General features: G+C 47.9%; 1 protein-coding gene across 1 annotated transcript in view; it reads right to left on the bottom strand.

Moving 5' to 3' along the window:
- Positions 1 to 3084: 3084 nt before the first annotated feature.
- ALDH2 (aldehyde dehydrogenase 2 family member) overlaps positions 3085 to 27313 on the bottom strand; it is a 42304-nt gene continuing 18075 nt past the window's right edge. The window contains exons 4-13 of the mRNA XM_032239881.1: positions 26500 to 26579; positions 22761 to 22872; positions 22170 to 22298; positions 21308 to 21421; positions 20535 to 20637; positions 19949 to 20133; positions 13816 to 13980; positions 11849 to 12006; positions 8301 to 8415; positions 3085 to 3522 (exon numbers count right to left, since the gene is read on the bottom strand). Of these exons, the coding sequence (XP_032095772.1) occupies positions 3490 to 3522; positions 8301 to 8415; positions 11849 to 12006; positions 13816 to 13980; positions 19949 to 20133; positions 20535 to 20637; positions 21308 to 21421; positions 22170 to 22298; positions 22761 to 22872; positions 26500 to 26579 (1194 nt within the window). The 3' untranslated portion in view covers positions 3085 to 3489. The remainder of the gene's footprint in view (positions 3523 to 8300; positions 8416 to 11848; positions 12007 to 13815; positions 13981 to 19948; positions 20134 to 20534; positions 20638 to 21307; positions 21422 to 22169; positions 22299 to 22760; positions 22873 to 26499; positions 26580 to 27313) is intronic.

The following is a 27313-nucleotide window of genomic DNA, read 5'->3' as shown; positions in this document are numbered from 1 at the left end:
TTCGGCCTCCCAATGTGCTCTGAATACAGGTGTGAACCACCGTGCCCAAATTTCACGTTTTAAAGTGAGCAATTTGGTTGAATTTAGTAAATTCACAATGTTGTATAACTGCCACCTGTATCTGGTTCCAAAACATTTTCATCATCCCAAAAGGGCACCCCACCAATTAGCAGTCACTCCCCATTGGTCCCTCCCCAGGGTCCCCACCAATCAGCCTTCTCTCTATAAATTTGCCTGTTCTGGACATTTCCTGTAGGTGAAATCATACAGTCCTTGTCCTTGTGTGTCTGGCTTCTTTCACTCAGCATCATGTTTTCAAGGTTCATCCATATGCAAATACATAAGTACTTCCTTCCTTTTTATGGCTGAGTAATATTCCATTGCATGGATATGTCACATTTTGTCTGTCCATCTATTGATGGACATTTGGGTTGATTACACCGTTGAGCTGTTGTGAGTAGTGCTGCTGTGAACATTCGTGTACAAGTTTCTGTTGGGAGTCCCTGTTTTCATTTCTTTCGAGTCTGTATGTGGCCCTGGTCTTTGATTCCTTCATTGCACTGCGTGCCAAATGTACAGCCAAATTGTATGCAACACCGTTGGAATGACACCAGTGGGAGGGACTATCCTGCTACTTCTTGGAAAAGATAGTGCCGTAGTTCTACATGTGTCCCACAAGGTGGCACCCACACTTAGGAAGCTTCTCCAGGCTGCAGGAAAAGCTCCCTGTGGCCTCTCTGTGCAGCCGGTAATGGAGGCTTTACCCAGAAGCACGGGGCTTTACACCTAATACTCCTGTGACTGACCTACATCTGAATACCCAGAGAGATTAGGTGGTTCATCACCTGAGAGCTGTTTTTATTTCAGACAGCTACTTAAGGTTCTAATGGGTTTCTGTCACTAGCAGTGCAAGGAGATCAATGTGTCTAGGATGTCAAAATCAACCTAATAAACATTCCTTCATAGATAATATTTCCTTTCTTATCCAATGGTTAAAAGAGCCGATTCTCTCACAGCTACAGTGAGTACAGCAGGCAAGAAATACTACATTTCTCTACTTTTTCCAATTCACCCCTACCAGGGTTCTTTGCAGTATTGCTTTCTTGTTTTTTGGGTGTTTTTTTTTTTTTTTTTTTTTCGGAGACGGGGTCTCACTCTAGGCTGGAGTGAAGTCGTGCAATCACAACTCACTGTAGCCTCGACCTCCTGGGCTCAAGTGATCCTCCCACCTCAGTCTCCCGAGTAGCTGGGACCACAGGCACACACCACCATGCCCAGCTAATTTTTGTATTTTTTTTTTGTAGAGATGAGTTTTCACCATGTTGACCAGGCTGATCTAGAACTCATGGGCTCAAGCAAATCACCCACCTCAGCTTCCCAAACTGCTGGGATTACAGGTATGAGCCATTGTGCCCCGGCCTAAAATATTCTTAAATGATGCACTCTCCAGAAGGAAAACCTTCCTAGAAGTAATCTCATCCTATATAATGAGACGAGGGTTAAGCTGATGATAAAGTTATGCATAAGGAGGGCATCTCCCTAAATCCTGAGTAGTTAAAGAGGAGTTAGCTGTAATTTTGGCAGTACATTGAAAATATATTGTCAAGACTGTCAGATCACAGTGGTGTTTCACAAGGTGGTAGAGACTGCTGATTGCCCCCTCGAACCCAGCTTCCATTTCTTCTTTTTCTTTATTTTTATTTTATTTTTTTTTTTCGAAACAGAGTTTCGCTCTTGTTGCCCAGGCTGGAATACAATGGCGTGATCTCGGCTCACCACAACCTCCACCTCCTCGGTTCAAGTGATTTTTCCTGCCTCAGACTCCCGTGTAGCTGAGATTACAGGCATGCGCCACCATGCCTGGCTAGGTTTTTTTTGTTGTTATTGTTTTTGTATTTTTAATAAAGACAGAGTTTCTCCATGTTGGTCAGGCTGGTCTCGAACTCCCGACCTCAGGTGGTCCACTGGCCTCGGCCTCCCAAAGTGCTGGGATTACAGATGTGAGCCACCGTGTCCAGCCTTTGCCAGGCATCTTGACTAGAGGAAGATAGTGTTCTGGATGGCAGACTCAAGAGGTCTAGTTATTGAAGATATAGATCTCACTTAAATTGAGTAAATTCACATCTGGTTTCCAAATCCATCTCTTATGAAATTGGCCAACGTTGTTTTTATTTGGTCCAATCAAGTTTTTACTGAGAACGGACCTGGGCACAGTGGCTCACGCCTGTAATCCCAGCACTTTGGGAGGTTGAGGTGTGAGGATTGCTTGAATCCAGGAGTTTGAAAACAGCTTGGGCAACATAGCAAAACCCCATCTCTACAAAAAATACAAACATTAGCCCAGGCAGCTGAGCAGGAGGATCATTTGAGCCCAGGAGGTCGAGACAGCAGTGAGTTGTGATGGTGCCACACCAGCCTGGGTGACACACGAAGACCCTGTTGGACATACAGTGTCTGTTTTCTGATTTACCTCTCCCCTCTCTTGGGCATCATGTTTAGGTTTTCTTTTACCAACATGTTAGATGTGCTCTGAGATCTCTAGAGCACATCTCAGAGCTGCCACGGGTAAACAGGCAAGAAGTATTTCTTCATTAAATGCATGAAATGTTCAAGCATATTCTTGGTGGTGTAATTAAGATAAAAAGGTAAATGCATGAAACAAGCTGTTTACCCACAGCAGAGGAGGGGGAGAAATCATATCCAGTGTGCCATATCATCCCTGCCTGGCAGCGTTTCCTTGGGTTATTTTATTATTTATTTTGAGATGGAGTCTCACTCTGATGCCCAGGCTAGAATGAAGTGGTGCAAATACCACTCACTGCAACCTCTACCTCCCAGGTTCAAGCAATTTTCCTGCCTCAGATTCCCAAGTAGCTGGGATTACAGGGACCAGCCACCATGCCTGGCTAATTTTTGTACTTTTAGTAGAGACGGTGTTTCACTGTGTTTGCCAGGCTGGTCTCAAACTCCTCACCTTGTATGATGCACCCGCCTCGGCCTCCCAAAGTGCTGGGATTACAGGCATGAGCCACCATTCCCCGCCTTCCTTAGGTTATTGAGATGGACAAAGAGTTACCCAATAAGTTAAGAGCAGCTTGTTTTTAATGAATCTGAGCCCAGAATACAAAGCAGGGTGTAAGAGATGCCCTGATGCTGATATAATTTTAAACAATGGCTTTTTCTTCCCCCATAAACTCAAGTTACAGGAAGCATTTCAGAGAGAGGATAAGACATTTGAATCTATTTTTTAAAAATCACCCCGAAAGCTAGCAGTATTGTTACCGTTTAAAAGGTTCCCGATATACTCTTACCCTCAACCAACCCACCATGTTTATCAATTCAAATTCGAGAACTTTCTTGACCCAAGAGATTTTGTGGGAAGATTTTCTCTTTTGAGATATTCAGCATGCAAGGATCATTTTTCTTGGCTTTGTTGCTGATCTTGTTGAACTTTTGATCAATGGCTGAGGAAGGAAGCCCGCGTGGTTCTTAGGAGTTCTTCTGAGGCACTTTGACTGTGACCTGAAAGGGGCACAGAGAAGCGGTTAGATCTTCCTGCTTCCCTGTGATCTGCAGGCGCCCTCGGCTAGGTGCTTGCTGAGTGTGAGCAGAAGGGGCATTTTCTTTTCCTATTCCCCCAGGCTGGAGTGCAGGGGTGCAATCACAACTCACCGCAGCCTTGACCTCTTGGCTCAAGCAATCCTCCCACCTCAGCCTCCCAAGTAGCTGGGACTACAGGCATGCACCATCACACCCAGCTAACTTTTTGTATTTTTATTAGAGATGGGGTCTCATTATGTTGCCCAGGCTGGTCTTGAACTCCTGGGCTCAAGCGTCTCTCCTAACTGGGCCTCCCAAAGTGCTGAAATTACAGGCATGAGCCACCGCACCTGGCCTGTAACTATTATTTTGATGAACAGTTATAGGCCAGTGATATCAGAATTTCTATTTTGAATCTGGATCTTGCCCCTGGAGCTCCAAGCCCATCTCCTCTTGTGTTTAGACAGGTGCCCCAAACACAACCCTAAAGAGAACTAAGGACCTTCAGTGTTCCCTGTCACAGGACTAGCGTCACCACTCAAACCCTCCTTGGAAACTTGGGTGCCACCTTTGATTCCTAGTTTTGCTTTTCTTCTCCATATCCAGAGTCGCCAATCCTAGTCCAGGCTTCTCGTCACACGTGCTCTCTTTTCTCCACCTGCGCTGCACCACTCCAATCTAAACCCCCATCATCTTCCTCCTTGGAGCAGTCTCCTGACAGCTCCCTCATCCCTCCTCTTACCAGGTGGTCCATTCTCCCAACTGAAGGCAGAGTGAGCTTTGCTAAATTTTTAAAGAACTTTCTCGGGCCAGTTGCGATGGCTCACGCCTGTAATCCCAGCACTTTAGGATGCCAAGGCAGGCGGATCACAAGGTCAAGAAATCGAGACAGTCCTGGCCAACATGGTGAAACCCTGTCTATACTAAAAATACAAAAGTTAGCTGGATGTAGTGGTGCACGCCTGTAGTCCCAGCTACTCAGGAGGCTAAGGCAGGAGAATCGCTTGAACCCGGGAGGCGGAGGTTGCAATAAGCCAAAAGCGCGCCACTACACTCCAGTTTGGTGACAGAGCGAGACTCTGTCTCGAAAAAAAAAACCACAAAAAACAAACAAAAAACTTTCTTGAGATACAATTTATGCACAATCAAGTGTAATTGCTTTTAGAATATTTTAAGTTGTGCAATCATCACTATACTCCAATTTTAGAACATGTGCATCATCTCCAAAAGCAATCTTGCACCCATGAACAGCCACTCCCCATTCCCCACGCCCTAGGCAACCAGTAATAAGTTTCTGTCTCTGTAGATTAAGCAGGGCAATCTTTTAAAAATACAAATTGGGCAGGGCGCAGTGGCTCATGCCTGTAATCCTGGCACTTTGGGAGGCCGAGGCGGGTGGATCACTTGAAGCCAGAAGTTTAAGATCAGCCTGGTCAACATGGCAAAACCCTGTCTCTACTACAAATACAAAAAATTAGCCAGGTGTGGTGGCAGGCACCTGTAATCCCAAGTACTTGAGTGGCTGAGGCAGGAGAAAGGTTGCAGTGAGCCAAGATCATGCCACTGTGCTCCAGCCTGGGCAACAGAGCGGGACTCTGTCTCAAAAAAAAAAAAAAAAAATTGAGCCACCTCATTCTTCTACTTAAAATGCTCCCATAGGCTAGAACAAAATCCATTATCACAGACACCAAACCCAACATCATGGCCAACAAGGCCCAGTGCAGTCTGGCCCTGCTGTCTCCCCACTAACCACATCTTCCACCACCATCTTCCTGCAGTTCCTGGAAGAGCCATATTTCTTGCCATCACAGCTTTTCCCGAAGCCATCCTCTTTGTTTAGAATGTTCTTCTCTTCTTCCTTTCACCAACTCAACTTCCACTCATCCTTCAGGTATATCAGCTTAAGTACCCCCCTGTCGCATGACCATCCTAGATATCACCTCCTTAACCCTAGTCATGTGCCAAGATTTAAGACTCTCCAAGCTGGGCATGGTGGCTCACGCCTGTAATCCACGCACTTGAGGCCGAGGTGGGCAGATCACCTGAGGTCAGGAGTTCAAGACCAGCCTGACCAATATGGTGAAACCCCGTCTTTAAAAAAAAATTAATTAATTAAATTAAAAAGACTCTCCAGCAACTGATGGACCTTTTATCCAGTGTCATGACTCAAAGCCCAGCACAAGCTGTCCACCCACATAGGTACCTCCTGGTGCTGTGGGCTCTGCTCAGGCAGTGGATGAAAAATACCCGCTGGGAACTGGGTGGAGTTAAAGGAAACAAGACTGGCTGTGAGCTGGTCTTTGTCACAGCTTTATGGTGGGGACACAGAGGCTCATTCTACTGTTTTGTTTGTTTGTTTTTATTTTTGTCTTTTTGAGACAGAGTCTTGCTCTGTTGCCCAGGCTCTGTTGCTCAGTCTCAGCTCACTGCAACCTCTGCCTCCCGGATTCAGACAACTCCTGCCTCAGCCTCCCAAGTAGCTGGGACCACAGACACATGCCACCAGCTTGGCTAAATTTTGCATTTTTAGTAGAGATGGGGTTTCACTATGTTGACCAGGCTGGTTTTGAACTCCTGACCTCAGGTGATCTGCCCACCTCAGCCTCCCAAAATGATGGGATTACAGGTGTGAGCCATTGCACCTGGCATCATTCTACCATTTATACCTGTTCTTTGCATAGATTGGAAAGTTTCCACACTAAAGAAGCAAACATGTTTAGTTGATTCCAGTGAGCTTTTCAGGAACACAGGCTGTGCCCTCAGCCTCTCCAGTCTCAGGCTTGGCACTGTAGCCCTGAATGAGTCCCATCTGCCTTTTCTCACCGACTCCGTGGCTGGCAGGCTTGCCCTGAGGCTCCTCTTTTCTAATCCTGGAAAGGCCAGCTCAACCCATTTGCCTCTTCTTTAAACACCACTTGTGTTTATGTTTTCTGGTTAAACTGTAATTAATGTTCATGGTAGAGAGAAAATCATTTTTACTTTCGTGTATTTCCCTGTTGTGTTTTTCTTTAATGAGATGGTGTCTTGCTACGATGCCAAATTAGTCTCATGAAATTGGCCAACATGACTCTTATTTCGCCTGACCAAGTTTTTCGACTTACAAACCTGAGAGCCAGTCTGAGTGTGGTGGCTCATGCCTACAATCAGAGCACCTTGGGACCAAGGCAGGAGAATCACTTGAGCCCAGGAGATTGAGACCAGCCTGAGTAACACAATGAGACCCAATCTGTACAAAAAATACTAAAATTAGCTAGCAATGGTGATATGTACCTGTAGTCCCAGCTACTTGGGAGGCTGAGATGTGAGGATGACTTGAGCCCAGGAGGTGGAGGCTGCAGTGAGCTGTGATGGCACCACTGCACTCCAGCCTGGTGATTCCAATCCTGGAAAGGTCTGCTCAATCTGTTTTCCAGGCTGGTCTCAAACTTGTAGCTCAAGCAATCCTCCCACCTTGGTCTCCCAAGTAGCTGGGACTACAAGCACGGACCACCACGCTCCACGTTTTCCTGTCTTTTTTCACATTTATAAGTAAATGTATCTGAGTATCTACATATGTACATATATTCCAAGAATTGGGCTTATACTGAACGTACATTACTTTGTGTACTCTTTTTACTTTAAAGGCTAAGCATTTTCCATATAAATATTCTACAAAAACATCTGTAATAGACACCTATTACTCCATGACTGGGGTGTTCTATAATTTACTGGACATTTAGATTACATTTGATTTTCCCCTCTTGGAGATAAAGCAGTGATGAACATTTATGGAAGTAATGCTTTCTTTGCATTTCTGATGAGTCCTTCAGGCTATATACCAATCACTGAAACTGCAAATCAAAGGAGATGGGTGTAGTTACGAGCCTTGATATCTCATGCCTAATAGCTTATTCTTTTTTTACTATTATTTATTTTTAAATTTTTTTTTATTTTATATTTTTACTATGGGAATTGCTCCATTTCAATCTAATAGCCAATTCTTACTAGAAGCTTTTCCTCTTGGCTCCGCCCCCTGAGGTCTTCCCCTCTTCTCAGGCTCTATAGGCCTTGGTCTATAACAAAGCCCAGGCCGGGCGCGGTGGCTCAAGCCTGTAATCCCAGCACTTTGGGAGGCCGAGGCGGGTGGATCACGAGGTCAAGAGATCGAGACCATCCTGGTCAACATGGTGAAACCCTGTCTCTACTAAAAATACAAAAAAATTAGCTGGGCTTGGTGGCGCATGCCTGTAGTCCCAGCTCCTCGGGAGGCTGAGGCAGGAGAATTGCCTGAACCCAGGAGGTGGAGGTTGCGGTGAGCCGTGATCGCACCATTGCTCTCCAGCCTGGGTAACAAGAGTGAAACTCCATCTCAAAAAAAAAAAAAAAACAAAGCCCAGCAAACGACTACATAGGCCTGCTGGGGGCACATCCCTTAGTATTTCTCATGGGACAGAGCAGAGGCTGGGTCTTTACCCTCTGTTGTTACTTTTCAGGCTTAAAATAGGAAATTAGTAGGAAACACTGATGGCCTCAAGCACAAGGGAGAGGCTGAAAGGTGGCCCACTCAGCAGACCCCAAACCACTGGCCAGCCCCAAGCCCCCAGCAGGTCCTAAACCTCTGGCAGGCCCTGAGCCCCCAACAGACCCCGAGCCCACAGCAGGCTCCGAGCCACTGGTAGACCCTGAACCCCAAGCAGGCCCTGAGCCCCCAGCAGGCCCCAAGCCCCCAGCAGACCCCGATCCCACAGCAGGCTCTGATCCCCAGCAGGTCCCATACTCACAGTTTTCACTTCGGTGTACGCCTGAAGGCTGTACTCCCCCAGCTCCCGGCCACTCCCTGACATTTTATAGCCACCAAAGGGTGACTGGGCACCAAACACATCATAGCAGTTGACCCTGTAATTTGAAATGAGATTGCAGAAATCACTCTTGGGGGTTATAGGTTACACTCCCAGGATCCCTGGTATTGCTCCAAAGACTTTATTTATTTTTAACTTAAAAAAAATTTTTTTTTAGATGGACTCTTTCTCTGTCGCCCAGGCTGGAGTTGCCGTGGCATGATCTCAGCTCACTGAAACCTCCTGCCTCAGCCTCCCGAGTAGCTGGGACTACAAGCACATGCTATCCCATGCCTGGCAGTAACCTTTTTTTTTTAAGAGATGAGGTCTCACTATGTTACCCAGGCTGGTCTCCAACTCTTGGCCTCCAGTGATCCTCTGGCCTCAGCCTCCCAATCAGCTAGGATTACAGGTGTGTGCCACCATGTCTGACTAATTTTTATCTTTTTTTTTTGAGACGGAGTCTTGCTCTGTCGCCAGGCTGCAGTGCAGTGGGGCAATCTAGGCAAAGCCGGATGTAGGTGTGTGCCACCACATCCGGCTAATTTTTTTGTATTTTTAGTAGAGATGGGGTTTCACCATGTTGGCCAGGATGGCCCTAATCTCTTGACCTCGTGATCTACCCGCCTCGGCCTCCCAAAGTGCTGGGATTAGAGGTATGAACCACTGTGCCTGGCCTTATCTTTTAATATGTAGAGATGGGGGTCTCACTATGTTGCCCAGGCTGGTCTCCAACTCCTGGCCTAAAGTCCTTTGCCTCAGCCTCCCGAAGCACTGGGATTACTGGTGTGAGCCACTGTGCCTGGATGGCTTTTTCTTTTTGCAATTTAAAAAAATTATTAAATTTTATTTAAATTTAAAATTCATACATTTAATTTTATTTATTTTTGAGACAGAGTCTTGCTCTGTCGCCCGGCTGGATGGAGTGCAGTGGCGTAATCTTGGCTCACTGCAACCTCCGCCTCCCAGGTTCAAGCGATTCTCCTGCCTTAGCCTCTTGAATAGCTGGGATTATAGGCGCCTGCCACCATACCCAGCTAATTTTTGTATTTTTAGTAAAGATGGAGTTTCACCATATTGGTCAGGCTGGTCTCAATCTCCTGACCTCGTCATCCCCCCACCTCAGCTACCAAAGTGCTGGGATTATAGGTGTGGGCACCACGCCCAGCCTAAAATTCACCATTTTAAAGTATACAATCACTGATTTATAGCATATTCGTAGTGTTGTACAACCATCACCAATGTCTACTTGCAGAACATTTCTATCACACCAAAAGAAGCCCTATGCCCAGGAAGCAGGCACTCTCCATTCCTCCCTCCCCCAGCTTCTGGCAGCCACCAATGTACTTTCTGTCTTTTTTTTTTTTTTTCTTTTTTTAAAGACGGGGTTTCACCATGTTGGTCAGGCTGGTCTTGAACTCCCGACCTCAGGTGATCCGCCCGCCTTGGCCTCCAAAGTGCTTGGATTACAGGCGTGAGCCACCATGCCTGGCCCTACTTTCTGTCTTTACAGATTCGCCTATTCTAGATATTTATAATACTGTAAATGCAGCATGTGGCCTTTAGTGTCTTCTGGGTTTTTTTTTTTTTTTGAGATGGAATCTCACTCTGTTGCCAAGGCTGGAGTACAATGGTATAATTTTGGCTCACTGCAACCTTCGCTTCCTGGGTTCAAGTGATTCTCCTGCCTCAGCCTCCCGAGTAGCTGGGACTATAGGCACTTACCACCATACCCAGCTAATTTTTGTATTTTTAGTAGAGATGGGGTTTCACCATGTTGGCCAGGCTGATCTCAAACTCCTGACCTCAAGTGATCTACCCACTTCGGCCTCACAAAGTGTTGGGATTACAGGCGTGAGCCACTGCACCCAACCGGTCTGGGTTCTTTCACTCAATGTGTTCACAATTAATCCATGCTATTGTACGTATGGTTGCTGATATGGTTTGGCTGTGTCCCCACCCATCTCATCTTAAATTATAGCTTCCACAATTCCCACGTGTTATGGGAAGTAATTGAATCATGGGAGCAGGTCTTTCCCATGCTATTCTTTTGATAGTGAGTAAGTCTCACAAGATCTGCTGGTTTTCTAATGGAGATTTTCCCTGCACAAGATCTCTTCTCTTGTCTCCCACCACGTGAGATGTGCCTTTTACCTTTCACCATGATTGTGAGGCTTCCCCAGCCATGTGGAACTCTGTGAGTCCATTAAGCTGCTTTCCTTTATAAATTACCCAGTCTCTGGTATGTTTTTACTAGCAGCGTGAGAACAGACTAATACAGCTACTTCATCCCATTCTGTGGCTGACTCATATTCCGTTGCATGGACAGATCACATTCTATATCCATTCATCAACTGATGGATATTTGGGTTGTGTTCACCTGTGGCTGTTATAAATAATGCTGCTGTGAAGATTCATGTACATGTTCTTATGTGGATGCATGTTTTCCTTTTTCTTGGAATAAATGCCTAGAAGTGGAATTGCTGGGTCATATGGGAACTTCATGTTTAACTTTTTGAGGAACTCCCAAACCGTTTTCCATAATGAGTACGCCATTTTCCATTCCCATCAGCAACATAGGAGGGTTCTAATTTCTCCACATCCTTACCAATACTTTGTTTCTTAAAAATATAGCCCAGCCTGGGCAACATGGTGAGATCTCATCTCTACAAAAAAACATATATATATTCTTTTTTAGTTGGCTAGATGTGGTAGTGTATACCTGTGGTCCCAGCTACTTGGGAGGCAGAGATGGGAGGATTGCTTCAGCCTAGGAGTTCAAGGCTGCAGTGAGCTATAATTGCACCCCACAGCACTCCAGCCTGGGTGACAGAACAAGACTCTAGCTCAAAAAATAAAACTAGGCCAGGTGCAGTGGCCTGTAGTCCCAACACTTTGGGAGGCCGAGATGGTTGAATCACAAGGTCGGGAGTTAGAGACCAGCCTGGCCAAGAAGGTGAAACCCTGTCTCTACTAAAACTACAAAAATTAGCTGGGCACGGTGGCAGGCATCTGTAATCCCAGCTACTCGGGGGGCTGAGGCAGGAGAATTGCTTAAACCCGGGAGGCGGAGGTTGCAGTGAGCCAAGATTGCGCCACTGCACTCTAGCCTGGGCGACAGAGCAAGATTCCATCACAAAAAAACAAACAAACAAACAAAAATAATAAAAATATAGCCATCCTAGTGGGTATGAAGCAGGGTCAGTGTCACAATCATGGCTCCCTCTGCTCTGGTCTCCTGCCCTGAGGCAGCTGGGGAGAAGCCCCGCCACCCAGCTGCCTGCCAAAGACAGGTGCAGGGCCTTTGCACCGTAGAGAAGTCTGATCCCCCAGAGGTGATGTAGCAGGAACTCTCAAATTGACTACACACCCTGACCCAGGAGAAACTGAGCCCAGCTCCCCAAATTCCAGATGGTGACCACTGGATTCCCAAAGGCCCTGGCTTTCAGGAATCTCTGTTGGGTTGTGAAGGGCTGCTGGGAGGCTCTTACCACACGGTGCCTGCCTGGAGGGCCTGGGACAGGTAATTGGCCTTGTCCAAGTCCTTTGTGAAGACAGCCGCGGCCAGCCCATACGTGGAATTGTTGGCTCTCCCGACAACTTCCTCCACGGTCTTGAACTTCAGAATCTGCATCACTGGCCCAAAGATCTGGAGTGAGAGAGCAGAGTAGGGTGGGTGCATCAGCATGGAGGCATCTGCCGTTGAGCTCTCACAGAGTGGAACAGATGATTCCAGATGGAGGATGAGCCCCTAGCCATGTTCTAACAGTTCCGGGGAAGACAATAGCCATCAAGCCCAGCAGAATGCAGAGGGAAGGAAGCTAACAGGGGCCAACTTCCTCCTGTGGGCCCCAGGCTTTACAAAGTTTCCCATTTCTAAATAATCCTGCCAGGTATGAGTTATTCACACATGACATGTAGATTTACTGTCAAATAATTTAAGTTGGCTGGGCGTGGTGGCTCATGCCTGTAATCCCAGCACTTTGGGAAGCCAAAGTGGGAGTATTGCTTGAGTCTAGGAGTTCAAGTCCAGCCTGGCAAACATAGTGATACCTCGTCTTTACAAAAAAAAAAAAAATTTGGCTGAGCACGGTGGCTCACCCCTCAACCCAGCACTTTGGAAGGTTGAGGCAGGTGGATCACGGGAGGTCAGGAGTTCAAGATCAGTCTGGCCAACATGTTGAAATCCTGTCTCTACTAAAAATACAAAAAATTAGCCAAGTGTGGTGGTGCATACCTGTAATCCCAGCTACTCTGGAGGCTGAGGCAGGAGAATAGCTTGAACCCGAGAGGTAGAGGTTGCAGTGAGCCGAAATCGCACCACTGTATTCCAGTCTGGGTGACAGAGCGAGACTGTCTCCAAAAAAAAAAAAAAAAAACCTGGGAGTCCGCCTTGGACGCCCAAAGTGCTAGCCCACAGAAAGATGGCCTAAGATATTCTGTAAACAGAAGGGAAGCTTGGGCCAGCCGCAGTGGTTCATGCCTATAATCCCAGCACTTTGGGAGGCTGAGGTGGGCAGATCATGAGGTCAGAAGTTAAAAAAAATTTTTTTTTTTTGAGACTAAGTCTGACTCTGTCTCCTAGGCTGGAATATAGAGGTGCAATCTCAGCACACTGAAACCTCTGCCTCCTGGGTTCAAGTAATTCTCCTGCCTCGGCCCCTACTAGTAGCTGGGATCACAGGCAAGCACCACCACACCCAGCTAATTTTTGTATTTTTAGTAGAGATGCAGTTTCGCCAAGTTGGCCAGGCTGGTCTCGAACTCCTGACCTCAGGTGACCTACCTGCCTCGGACTTCCAAAATGCTGGGATTACAGGGTTGAGACACTGCACCAAGCTTCTACTAAAAAATTTTTAAAACATTAGCCAGGCCAGGAGGCTGAGGCAGAAGAATCACTTGAACCCGGGAGGCAGAGGTTACAGTGAGCCGAGATTGCGCCACTGCACTCCAGCCTGGGCGACAGAGCGAGACTCTGTTTAAAAAAAAAAAAAAAAAATTAGCCAGGCATGGTGGTGAGCACCTGTGGTCTCAGCTACTCAGGGGGCTGAGATGGGAGAATCACTTGAGCCCAGGAATTCAAAGCTCTGAGGAGCCATGATCACCCCACTGCACTCCAGCCTGGGTAACATAGCAAGACCCTGACTGAAAAAAAATAGGCCATGGGAGGGAGCAGGCAATGTCATTCCTAGACACCTGGCTATCAGGGCCATGATACAAGGGCCTGCACGTCATGCTGGGGAATGCAGACGGTCTCCCAGACAGAGGGTATAAGTTGAAGAGGAGCGACAAGATCAGATGCATACCATGAATCACTTGTTCTGGGCACTTGTTCTGGGCATAACTCATGATCTGGCCCCAAGACAGCAGATAGGTGACAGTGTCAGGATGCCAGGCTGAATTGTTTACCTCTCCTTCTGCCAAGAACGTTCCCAGAGCACCGGCCCCAGGTGCTCACCTCCTCCTTGGCGATGGTCATGCCATCCTGCACATCTCCAAACACAGTGGGCTGGATAAAGTAGCCACGGTCGGCAGCAACGCCCCCACCACACAGCAGCTTTGCCCCTTCTTGTTTCCCAGAATTGATGTAGCCAAGGATCTTCTTAAACTGAGTTTCATCCACCTGTGGGAGACGGAGGCCAGAGTTATGGAGACGTCAGATTCAGACCTCTCCTAGGCTTCAGGCTTAGAATTACGTAGGCAACCAGACAACTGGGAAATGGACCAAGGTCATGAGTAAGCAAGATTGGAAGAGGAAACACACAGGGCCATTATCAGAAAACACAAAAAAGGCCCAGCTTCCTCAGCTCATCAAAGAAATGCACATCACACCCATTTTTTACTTTTCAACTATTAGATTAGCACCGCCTCCCAGGCTCAAGCGATCCCCCCACCTCAGCCTCCCAAAAATAGCTGGGACTATAGCCACACACCACTATGCTGGGCTGATTTTTGTATTTTTAGTAGAGACGGGGTTTTGCCTTGTTGCCCAGGCTGGGGGAAGATTTTGTAAAGGCAAAAGATGGAAACAATTCTAAGTATAAATCAGCAGAGGGGTTGGTTAAAATTATTATGCAATATATTCTGTCATCACTAACAGATCTGTGAACTAACTGACAGAGGAAGATGGCCCAAAATATTCTGTAAAAAGAAGGAAAGACGGCCAAGTGCAGTGGCTTAAGCCTGTAATCCCGGCACTTTGGGAAGCTGAGGCCAGCAGATTACCTGAGGTCAGGAATTCGAGACCAGCCTGACTGACATGGAAAAACCTTATCTCTATTTATAAAAACAAACAAAAAATATTTAAATTAAAAAAAAAGAAGAAGGAAAGCTTGGGCTTGGCATGGTGTCTCACACCTGTAATCCCAGCACTTTGGGAGCCTGAGGCGGGTGGATCATGAGGTCAAGAGTTCAAGACCAACCCAGCCAACATGGTGAAACCCCATCTCTACTAAGAATATAAAAATTAGCCAGATGTGGTGGTGCGTGACTACAGTCCCAGCTACTTGGGAGGCTGAGGCAGGAGAATCATCTGAACCCAGGAGGTGGAGGTTGCAGTGAGCCAAGATTGTGTCACTGCACTCCAGCTACGGCAGTAGAGTGAGACTTCATCTCAAAAAAAAAAAAAAAATGGAAAGCTTGTAGAACAATATGCACTGTATCTCCTTTTTGGGGTGGGGGTAAGGGTGACAGAGTCTCACTCTATTGCCCAGGCTGAAGAGCAGTGGCACAATCACAGCTCACTGCAACCTCAACCTCCCTGGGCTCCGGTGATCTCACCTCAGTCTCCCGAGTAGCTGGGACCACAGGTGCTTAACCCACACCTGGCTAATTTTTATATTTTTAGTAGAGATGGGGTTTTGCTATGTTGCCCAGGTTAGCCTCCAACTCCTGGGCTCAAGTGTTTGGCCCACCTTGGCCTCCCAAGTGTTAGGATTGCAGGGGTGAGCCACCACACCCAGCCTATTTTTTTTTTTTTTTTTGAGACAGAGTCTTGCTCTGTTGCCCAGGCTGGAGTGCAGTGGTGGGATCTCGGTTCACTGCAACCTCTGCTTCCCGGGTTCAAGCAAGTTTCCTGCCTCAGCCTCCAAAGTAGCTGGGCCTACAGGCATGTGCCACCACGCCGGGCTAATTTTTTTTTTTTGAGACGGAGTTTCCCTCTTATTACCCAGGCTGGAGTGCAATGGCCCGATCTCGGCTCACCGCAACCTCCGCCTCCCGGGTTCAGGCAATTCTCCTGCCTCAGCCTCCTGAGTAGCTGGGATTACAGGCATGTGCCACCATGCCCAGCTAATGTTTTGTATTTTTAGTAGAGACAGGGTTTCACCATGTTGACCAGGATGGTCTCGATCTCTTGACCTCGTGATCCACCCGCCTCGGCCTCCCAAAGTGCTGGGATTACAGGCTTGAGCCACCACGCCCGGCCACCTGGCTAATTTTTTTGTGTATTTTTAGTAGAGACTGGGTTTCACTATGTTGATCAGGCTGGTCTCGAACACCTGCCTTCATGAGATCCGCCCTCCTCAGTCTCCCAAAGTACTGGGATTATAGGCGTGAGTCACCACACCTGTCCCACCTGGCCTATTTTTAAAAAATAAACATACAACAACATAACTGTGTGTGTATGTGTGCTTACCTATGGAGAATTAAAAAAATGAAAGACAGTCTTATTTTTTACATTAAACACATTTTTTTCAAAGAGTCAGGGTCTTACTCCGTCACTCAGACAACAGTGCAGTAGTGTAATCACTGCTCACTACAGCCTCGACCTCCTGGGCTCCCATCTCAGCCTCCCAAGTAGCTGAGAGTATAGTTACACATCACCATGTCTGGCTAATATATTTTTGCTTTTTAAATTTTATTTTTAATTAATTTTTTTTTTTTTGAGACAGAGTTTCACCCTTGTTACCCAGGCTGGAGTGCAACGGTGCGATCTTGGCTCACTGCAACCTCCGCCTCCTGGGTTCAGGCAATTCTCCTGCCTCAACCTCCTCAGTAGCTGGGATTACAAGCACGCGCCAATTTTTAATTTTTTAAACTTATTTATTTATTTAGAGACCAGAGTATCGTCCTTGTTGCCCAGGCTGGAGTGCACTGGCATGATTCTGGCTCACCACAATCTCTGCCTCCCGGGTTCAACTGATTCTCCTGCCTCAGCCTCCTGAGTAGCTGGGATTACAGGCATGCGCCACCACGCCCGGCTAATTTTCTATTTTTAGTAGAGACAGGGTTTCTCCATGTTGGTCAGGCTGGTCTTGAACTTCCGACCTCAGATGATCTGACTGCCTCAGCCTCCCAAAGTGCTGGGATTACAGGCATGAGTCACTGCTCCTGGCTAATTTTTTTTTTTTTTTTTGAGATGAAGTTTCACTCTGTAGACCAGGCTGGAATGCAGTGTCGTGATCTCCACTCACCACAACTTCCGCCTCGGGTTTAAGTGATTCTCCTGCTTCAGCCTCCCAAGTAGCTGGGATTACAGATGGCCGCCATCATGCCCTGTTAATTTTTGTATTTTTAGTAGAGACGAGGTTTCACCACATTGGCCAGGCTGGTCATGATTTGCTTTTTTTTAGTGGAGACGAGATCTTGATGTAGTCTGATCTTGAAATCCTGGGCTGAATTCTTGAAGACCAGGCTGATCTTGAAATCCTGGGTTCAAGAGATCCTCCTGCCTTGGCCTCCCAAAGTGTTGTGGTTACAGATGTGAGCTGCCACACGTAGCTTAAATACTTTCTCATTAAATTTTTTCATGCAAGTTTATATTACCTTAATAATTAGCCACAAAGAGAAATGAGACAAAAAGAAATGTTAGGACGGGCACGGTGGCTCACACCTGTAATCTCAGCACTTTGGGAGGCTGAGGCGGTGGATTACCTGAGGTCAGGAGTTCGAGACCAGCCTGATCAACATGGTGAAACCCTGTCTCTACTAAAAATACAAAAATTAGCAGGACATGATGGTGGGCACCTGTAGTCCTAGCTACTTAGGAGTCTGAGACAGGAGAATTGCTTGAACCCGGGAGGCAGAGGCTGCAGTGGGCCAAGATGGCACCACTGCACTGCAGCCTGGGTGACAGAACGAGACTCCTTCTCAAAAGAAAGAAAGAAATGTTAGTGTTCCTAGCTGCACCATTCACAGTAACCAAAAAGTGGAAACAACCCAAGTGTCGGTCAACAGATTAATGGAAAATTTTAAATGTGGTCTATCTACACAATAGAATATTACTTGGCCTTTTATGTTCTGATACATTCTTGTTACAACATGGATGAACCTTGAAAACATGCTAGGTGGAAGAAGACAGACATAAATAACCACAGAGTGTAGGATTCCATTTGTATAAAAGGTCCACAGTAGATAAATCTATAGGCAGAACATAGATTGGTGGCTGCTTGGGCCTGGTGGGGGGAGGAATGGGGAGTGACTGCTAATGGGTACAGGGAATTTTGGGGAGATGATGACAATATTATAGAATTAGTGGTGATGGTTGCACAATGTGTGAATATACTAAAAATCACTAAATCGTACACTAAAATAGTGCATTTTATGCTACGTGAATTGTATCTCATTAAAGCTATTAAAGATAGAGATGTTGGAGGTCAGGTATGGTGGCTCACACCTGTACCAGGACTTTGGGAGGCTGAAGTGGGAGGATCACTTGAGCCCATGAATTCAAGACCAGCCTGGGTAACATAGTGAGATCCCATCTCTACAAAAAAACATGAATATTGGCCAGGCATGGTGGCTTATGCCTATAATCCCAGCACTTTGGGAGGCCAAGGAGGGTGGATCATGAGGTCAGGAGTTAGAGAAAAGCCTGGCCAATATGGTGAAACCCTGTCTCTACTAAAAATACAAAAATCAGTGGTCATGGTGGCGTGCACCTGTAGTCCCAGCTACTCGGGAGGCTGAGGCAGGAGAATCACTTCAACCCGGAAGGCAGGGGCTGCAGTGAGCTGAGATCGCACCACTGCACTCCAGCATGGGCAATAAAGCAAGACTCCATCTCAAAAAAAAAAAAAAAAAATGTGACGTATGCCTACAGTCCTGTAGTCCCAGCTACTTGGGAGGCTGAGGCAGGAGGATTACTTGAGGCTAGAAAGCCATGATCACACCACTGCATTCCAGCTGGGCAATAGAAAAAGACCCTGTCTCCAAAAATATCAAAGAGGGAGATGTTGGGCACATAACCGTGTCCCACGGCAAGGCCAGTCCTTCCTCAGACATGGCCATGGCTCCTCATTGAGGAACCAGAAATGCAAACTGCCAAAAGAAAGAAGCCAATCTGAGAAAGCTACCTACTGTATGATTCCTATAAGACAATCTGGAAAAGGCAAAACTATAGACACAATAAAAAGATCAGTGGTTGCCAGGGCTCGGGGAGGAAGGAAGGGGTGGATAGGTGGAGGACAGGGGGTTTCAGGGCATGAATCTATTTGCATGATACTGGAATGGTGGGTATATGTCATGATACATTTGTCTATGCCCATACTAAGCACAACACAAAAAATGACCCTGAGGCCAGGTACAGTGGCTCACGCCTGTAATCCTGTACTTTGGGAGGCCGAGGCAAGCAGATTGCCTGAGGTCAGGAATTCAAAACCAGCATGGGTATAGTAAGACCCTGTCTTTACTAAAATACAAAAAATTAGCCAGTCGTGGTAGTGCTCACCTATAGTCCCAGCTACTCAGGAGGCTGAGGCACAAGAACTGCTTGAACCCAGGAGGCGTGAGCCGAGATCGCGCCACTGCACTCCCGTCTGGGAGACAGAGCAAGACTCTGTCTCCATTTAAAACAAAAAAAGACACATACACAAAAAGTGATCCCAAATGTACAATACAGACTTAGGTTAATAATAAGATATCAGTAACAGCTCATCAGTACTAACGGATGGACTACGCTCATGCAGGATATGAATATAAGGGGAAACTGGGGGAGGAGGGAGGTGCAGAGGAATATATGGGCACCCTCTGTACGTTCAGCTCAATTTTTCTATAAACCTAAAGCTTCTCAAAAGTAAAATGCAGGCTGGGTGCAGTGGTTCATGTCCGTAATCCCAGCACTTTGGGAGGCCACGGCGGGAGGACTGTTTGAGCCCAGGAGTTAGAGGCTGCAGTGAGGTATGATTGCACCACTGCACTCTAGCCTGGGAAACAAGGCGAGACTTTATCTCTAAAAAATAAGCAGGTAAATAACATCAAACAGCTCAAAACATGAAGTGAAATCAAGTCCCTACACACTACCCATACCATGGCTCTCGGACACCACGGTTCACAGGGCTGTGTATCTTCTGGTGGATACATTTCTACTGATGACCAAGGTCTGGGAAACACACACTCCCTTTTGCATACACTCTTGGTATTTGTTACACATGTGCAATTTCCACATCACAGCCACCCCGTGAATAAGGCAGGGCAGGCCCCAGGATGGGGAAATGGAGGCTGAGGGAAGTAACACAGCTTCCCAGGGGCACACAGCTGCTGCATGGCAGAGCTGAGACCTGAACCGAGTCCCACCTGACCCAAGCCTGATGCCCTCTCTGCTTTTCATGCTGGCTTCGGACACCCAGACTCTGCTGCACTGCCCAGCTCACCTGCGGCCCCTGCTCAGTCTTACTGTCAAAGGGGTTCCCGACCACCCGAGACTTGGCCCGGGCAACGCTCCGCTCCACAAACTCATCATAGATGTCCTCTTGCACGAAGGTCCGGGAGCCAGCACAGCAGCACTGGCCCTGGTTGAAGAACAGGGCAAAGTGGGCCTGCTCCACAGCCCAGTCCACTGTGGGAAGCAGGCAGGGGACAGAAAAGCGAGAGTGAGAAGAGGAGGACGACCCTGGCCCTGGTGGCCGTCTGCCCAAAGGAGCCTGTTCCCACCCCTGTCAGGGCTGGTGCCTGCTGGGTGCCAGAGACAGACACAGGGAGAAGAGGGGCGATCTGGGAGCCTACCACCCACCAGGACAAAGGGCCTGATGGTGGCAAGTGGATGAGTCAGACAGCAGGGGCGTGGCTTGGCCTGATGACGCAGAGAGCAGCCAGGGAGAGGCTGGGGCCAGGCCACATGGGCCAGCACTGGCGTCTTATCCTAAGGACTGAGAGACAGCAATGCCACTGGGCACTGGGGTGACAGGATTGGGCAGAACCACAGCATAGGTGGCCAGCCTCCCCCAGCCAGAAACTCACTGTCGGCATCTGACATGATGATATTGGGGCTCTTCCCCCCTAGCTCCAGGGTCACTCTCTTGAGGTTGCTATTCCCGGCAGCTACCTGGATTAGGCGGCCAGTCTGTGGGGACACAGAGACAGGAAGGAGCTCTCAGTGTGGGGAGAAAGAGCCCAGCGCTCTAGAGACACAGAACAGGGACCCCATGCCTTGAGTGAGCAACTGGACCACAAGAGACCTAGAGAATTTCAACAAATAGACATTCACTTTTTTTGCGGGGGGTAGCAGGGGGCAGGGTCCTACTCTGTCACCCAGGCTGGAGTGCAGTGGCGTGATCTCAGCTCACTGCAGCCTTGACCTCTCAGGCCCTGGCAATACTCCTGCCTCAGCCTTCCGAGTAGGCGGGGCCCAACGCACACGCTACCACGCAGGGCTAATTTTTAACCACAATGGCAGTCCTGGTCAAGGAGTCTGACCTGGCCAGGGTGATTTGATTTGGGGCAGGCGGTCAGCTTTGGCTATGTGGAGCCTGGCCGGGCCTGGCCTCCTTAGTCCACATGGGACACCGGCCCCTCCCAAGGGCAGCTAGTGTAACAACCAGACCACGAAGGGCTCAACCCTGCCCCACCCTTCCTGGTACCTACAGGTTCCTCGCCTGAGCTCTGCAGAGGCAAGTCCTGGAGGAAGAGACCTCCACTTGACACTCAGAAGCTCATCTTGAGTGTGTTGAACACTGAGGACAGGGGGAGCTTGGGCCAAGGAGGTTGCAAGCTTGAGGCCAGGGTCACCTTACCTCGGTGGAGCCTGTGAATGCCACTTTGTCCACACCCTCATGGGAGGCAACAGCAGCCCCGGCGGTAGGGCCAAATCCAGGAACAATGTTAACCACACCAGGGGGAAAGCCGGCCTGTGAGCAAACAGCCAGGAGACATTGGGAGTCACCCTCCTGTTCAGAAGGGCCGGACCAGGGAAGACACATCCCTTCTCAGAGAGGGTGGGACAGTCTGCCAAGGACACATGAGTACAGAAGCCAGTTTTATGGGGCACCACACGGGAATTCCTAATGAAACAGAGAAGGAGCCAGTTCCCTGGGGTTCCCTGTGTCTTTGCCCCTCCCCTGACAGCATTCACTTAGAACAATAGTGGGTTTTGTTTGTTTTTTGAGATAAAGTCTCTCTCTGGCACCCAGGCTGGAATGCAGTGGTGCAATCATAGCTCACTGCAGCCTCAAACTCCTGGGGTCAAGTGATCCTCCTGCCTCAAACTCCCAAGTAATTGGGACTACAGGTGCATGCCACCACACCCAGCTGATTCTTAATTTTTTGTCGAGATGGGGTCTTGCTATGTTGCCCAGGCTGGTCTCAAACTCCTGGGCTCAAGCGATCCTCCTGCCTTGGCCTCCCAAAGTGTTGGGATTACAGGCGTGAGCCACCAAGCCTGGCCTAGAGCAATATTTTTAATTCTTCAAAGGGGATCTTGCAGTGAAGTCCAATGTGAAAAACAGGTAAGAGGGAGCCACTCTGGTTCACATGATGATGCGGGGGCTCCACAAACACCCCTCCCTGTTTAGGGACCCCTGAGACCCTCCTTAGAACTCCTTTAGGACAAGCTTCAACAAGAGCATTTAGAGGTTAAGACCGGGACAAGTCACGCACCTCCTTGATCAGGTTGGCCACATAGAGGGCAGTAAGGGGTGTCTGCTCAGCTACCTTCATCACAACCACATTTCCAGTCGCCAAGGCTGGGCCCAGCTTCCACGCTTGCATCAGGAGTGGAAAATTCCACTGCAACAAAAAACAGCTGTCCTCAAAATCCAAGCTTCCTCAGCTAACTACACCAGGTACCAGAAGGTGGCACACCCAGAGGGCAGAAGCAGCACTGATTCTCTGAACCCTGCATGTCCTCCCCTAACTCCATCCATTGTGGTTTTAAGATGGATGGACGAGGCTGGTGGTGCATGAGGATAACAGAGACTCATATTTATTCATGCTTTTATGTCCTAATTATCACCTCCCTAAGACAGGCACTATGTTCATTTCCACTTTCCAGATGGGGAAACTGATGTTTGGGGGACAAGTAACTTGCTCAAGGTTACAGAATTCACAAGTGGCAGGGCTCAGACTCAAACCGGGTTGGCTTTGTCAGAGTCCATCTTCTTACCCACCCTCAGAACCTCTGTAATGAGCCTGGCAAAGACTGCCAAATCTCAGGGTGCCCTGAAGAACTTCCAGGGAGGCTGGGCTCACCGGAATGATCTGCCCACACACCCCCACAGGTTCATGGCGGGTGTAGCTGAAGAAATCTCCATCAATAGGAATGGTTTTCCCGTGGTACTTATCAGCCCAGCCAGCATAATACCTTTGAAAAAAGAAACGTTCAAGCTTAAATCAGTGATTGTCAGGGACGCCTGCAAACCCTGGCAGAAAGAGAAGACTCAAACTGGTCCAGCTGGGTCTTTCTGATAACTGCCCTTGCTTTTGGCTTATTCCGAGAAAGATAAATGACTGCTAATGTCACGATAATCTACTCTAGGTAGCTAACCCCTAAACCTCAGAATCACCTGGGGTGCTTGTGAAAAACACCAGATCCCAGGAGTTCACTTCCAGTCTACTCAATCCCACTCTCTGGGGCTCATGCCCAGGAATTAAAATTTTTTTCTTTCTTTTTTTTTTATGAAACAGGGTCTTGGCGGGCGTGGTGGCTCACGCCTTTAATCCCAGCACTTTGGGAGTCCGAGGTGGGCAGATCACGAGATCAGGAGTTCGAGACCAGTCTGGCCAATATGGTGAAACTCTCCCCCTACTAAAAATGCAAAAATTAGCTGGGCATGGTGGTGTGTGCCTGTAGTCCCAGCTACTCTGAAGGCTGAGGCAGAAGAATCTCTTGAACCTGGGAGGCAGAGGTTGCAGTGAGCAGAGATCTCACCACTGCACTCCAGTCCAGCCTGGGTGACAGAGCAAGACTCCATCTCAAAAAAAAAGAAAAGAAACAGGGTCTTGCAACTTGAGTTGCCCAGGCTGGAGTGCAGTGACACAATCATAACTCACTGCAGCCTTGACCTCCTGGGCTCAAATGATCCTCCCACCTTAGCCTTCTCAGTAGCTGAGACTACAGGCACACGTCACCATGCCTGGCTAATGTTTTTAAATTTTTTGTAGAGATGGGAGTCTCCTTATGTTGCTTAGGCTGCTCTCGAACTCTTGGGCTCAAGCGGTCCTCTTGCCTTGACCTCCCAAAGTCCTGGGATTACAGGCATGGGCTATTAGCATCTGGCTAGTGACCTAGGTTTGAACACGCGTTTGTGACCCTGGAAGAAAGCTAGCCAGGGGGTTGCCAATCTATGCAAGTCCAGGCACTGCAGTTTCCCTATCCCAGATCTATACAAACAGAGTCTACATGACATGTGTTTTGCAAGCCCCAGAACAGTTATTTCATCAGCACAAAAGCAGAATGCCAAAATTCAGGCAGGCGTATGTTTCCAACTGAGATGTACCAGGCTGCTCTCTCTGGAGTGTCCTTGCAGAAGAGTTTCTCAGCTTGGCATTGCTGACATTTGGGGCTGGAGAATTTTTTGTTGTGGAACTGTCCTGGGCGCCGTATGATATTGAGTGACATCTCTGACCTCTACCCACTAGATGCCAGTAGCACCCTTCCGTCTCAGTCAAGGCTGCCAAAAACGTCTCTGGACATTGCCCAGTGTCCCCTGGGAGGCGTGATTGCCCCGAATGTGTGTCCCTGTTGTGAAGGATACCGACTGCTTTCTTGTCCAACCTTTACTCTTCTGGGACTGCTTCCTCCCCACCACCTCTGTTTACATGTCATAGGGAGACAAGCCATTATGTACATAAATGATCTATCCACCCCTGGCCACAGCTGGCCAGGCTCAAGGCCAGCTACTCAGGGTCCTCCCCCAGGAATACGGCATTACAACTAAAAGATGACAGCTTAGCCTAGCTGTAATCAGGCATGGACATGCAAACCCAGGTGGTGTGGGCTGCCAAGTCTCAACATAAAAACTGACCCTCAAAGCCAGTGTAGCTGAGGAGAATGAAGCAAGCAGGGAGGTGAGTGAGACTCAATGGCCTTTTACATTGGAGACCCCTGGACTCTATTGTCTAAGTTGAGCTCAGTGAATTTATTTATTTATTTATTTTTTGAGATGGAGTCTTGCTCTGTCACCCAGACTGGAGTGCAATGGCATGATCTTGGTTCAATGCAACCTCTGCTTCCTGGGTTCAAGCAGTTCTCGTGCCTCAGCCTCCCAAGTAGCTAGGATTACAGGCACGCGCCACAACTGCCTGGTTAATTGTTGCATTTTTAATAGAGATGGGGTTTCACCATGTTGGGCAGACTGGTCTTGGACCCCTGACCTCAAACGATCCACCCGCCTCAGCCTCCCAAACTGCTGGGATTATAAGTGTGAGCCACTGTGCCCGGCCTCAGTGAATTTCTGGCAGCTGCAACATAAAGGCTCTAACAAAGCTCTTGGTCATTGAAATGTTCATGATTGCTGAGCATGGTGACTCATGCCTGTAATCCCAGCACTTTGGGAGACCAAGGTGGGAGGACTGCTTAAGCCCAAGAGTCCAAAACTAGCCTGGGCAACATAGCAAGACCCTCCATCTCTACAAAAAATTTAAAAAGTAGCCAGGCATGGTAGTGTGTGCCTGTGGTCTCAGCTACTCAGGACACTGAGGTGGGAGGACTGCTTGAGCCCAGGAGTTCAAGGCTGCAGTGAACTATGATTTTACCACTGCACTCTAGCCTGGGAAACAGAGTGAGACCCTACCTCAAAAAAAAAATTTTAATTTCAATCAATCAATAAAACATTTACGATTAAACTAAACCCAGAGCTAGTAAAAGGAAGGAAATAATAAAGACTGAAACAGACATAGATGAAAGAGAATACTTCTTGAATAGACAGACAATAAAATCAACAAAACCAAAAGTTTGGTTCTTTGAAAACATTCACGAGGCTGGGCGTGGTGGCCCATGCCCATAATCCCAGCATTCTGGGAGGCCGAGGCGGGGGGATCACAAGGTCAAGAGATCAAGACCATCCTGGCTGAAATGGTGAAACCCTGTCTCTACTAAAAAACATAAAAATTAGCTGGGCGTGGAGGTGTGTGCCTGTAGTCCCAGCTACTCGGGAAGCTGAGGCAGGAAAATCGCTTGAACCTGGGAAGCGTAGGTTGCAGTGTGCCAGGATCGTGCCACTGCACTCCAGCCCGGCAACAGAGTGAGACTCTGTCTCAAAAAACAAAACAAAACATTCACAAAATGGACAAGCCCTTTAGATAGACTAAGAAACATACAGAAAAACCAAATAACTAAAAATGGTGGAGACATCACTACAGATGCTACAGAGATAAAAAGGATTACAAGAGAACACTGCGAACAATCATACACCAACAAATTAGATAACCTTGATAAAATGGACACGTTCCAAGTAACACAGAAAGTACCAAAAGTGACTCAAGAAGAAAGAGAAAACATTTATGACTAAGCCGCAATTTGTGATATTGAGGGATTTTCCCATGAGCTAGAGTCTAAATGGAGTGATCCTTTTGAATTTTTGTAATTTTTGTTTGTTTGTGTTTGTTTGTTTTGAGACAGAGTCTCGCTCTGTTGCCTAGGCTGGAGTGCAGTGGCATGATCTTGGCTCACTGCAACCTCCGTATCACAGGCGTGAGCCACTGTACCCAGCTAATTTCTGTATTTTTAGTAGAGACAGGGTTTCACCATGTTGGCCAGACTGGTCTCAAACTCTTGACCTCTTTTTTTTAAATACTGAGCATCTGCTTAATAGTAAACTCTTGATCTCTTGACGTAATCCGCCTGGCTCAGCCTCCCAAAGTACTGGGATTATAGACATAAGATAACGTGCCACCCCCTTTTGAATTTTTGTGATTTAATTTTTACCTCCTAACAACATTACCTGCCCTTTTCCAGCCAGAACAAAGAACAGGAAAGCGGAGCCCGTACCTGAGACATTTGAGGACCATGTCCAAATCCACCAGGTAGGAGATGACATAGGGCTTGCCATTGTCCAGGGTCTCCAAGGCCTGAGAAAACAACAAGGTCAGTAGAGACATGGGTGCAGGAATGAGAGAAAAATAAAGGCTAATAGAGGGTGGCAAGGCTGGGACTGAGAAGGGCTGGTGCAAGCCCAGGGTAAGAGTCCCCTTTGTGCCACCAAATGTCACTGGCATTTCTAGACTATTGCCATGGTCTCTCCAAAGGCAGGGAGGAGGAGGAAGGGGGCCAGGCAGGATGAGGCACCAACTTCTCACTCACTCATTTCACAAACACACTCTTTTAGCATCTGCTCTCTGCCAGATCCAGGTGCTGGACAGAGACCAGAGTGGAGCTTACAGAGCAAAGACCATGCATAATAACACAAGTCCTCAGTCACACATGTTAAGAGTGCTAGAGGCTGAACACAGTGACTCACACCTACAACCCCAGCACTTTGGGAGACCGAAGCAGGTGGGTCACTTGAGGTCAGGTGTTCGAGACCAGCCTGGCCAACATGGTGAAACCCCGACTCTATTGAAAATACAAAATTGCCGGGGGCGGTGGCTCAAGCCTGTAATCCCAGCACTTTGGGAGGCCGAGGCGGGTGGATCACGAGGTCAAGAGATCGAGACCATCCTGGTCAACATGGTGAAACCCCGTCTCTACTAAAAACTACAAAAAATTAGCTGGGCATGGTGGCGCGTGCCTGTAATCCCAGCTACTCAGGAGGCTGAGGCAGGAGAATTGCCTGAACCCAGGAGGTGGAGGTTGCGGTGAGCCG

This window comes from Sapajus apella, unplaced genomic scaffold, assembly GCF_009761245.1.
Source record: "Sapajus apella isolate SASKATOON/1434 unplaced genomic scaffold, GSC_monkey_1.0 scaffold2, whole genome shotgun sequence".
NCBI lineage: Eukaryota > Metazoa > Chordata > Mammalia > Primates > Cebidae > Sapajus > Sapajus apella.
This window is presented reverse-complemented; position numbering and strand designations above follow the sequence as displayed.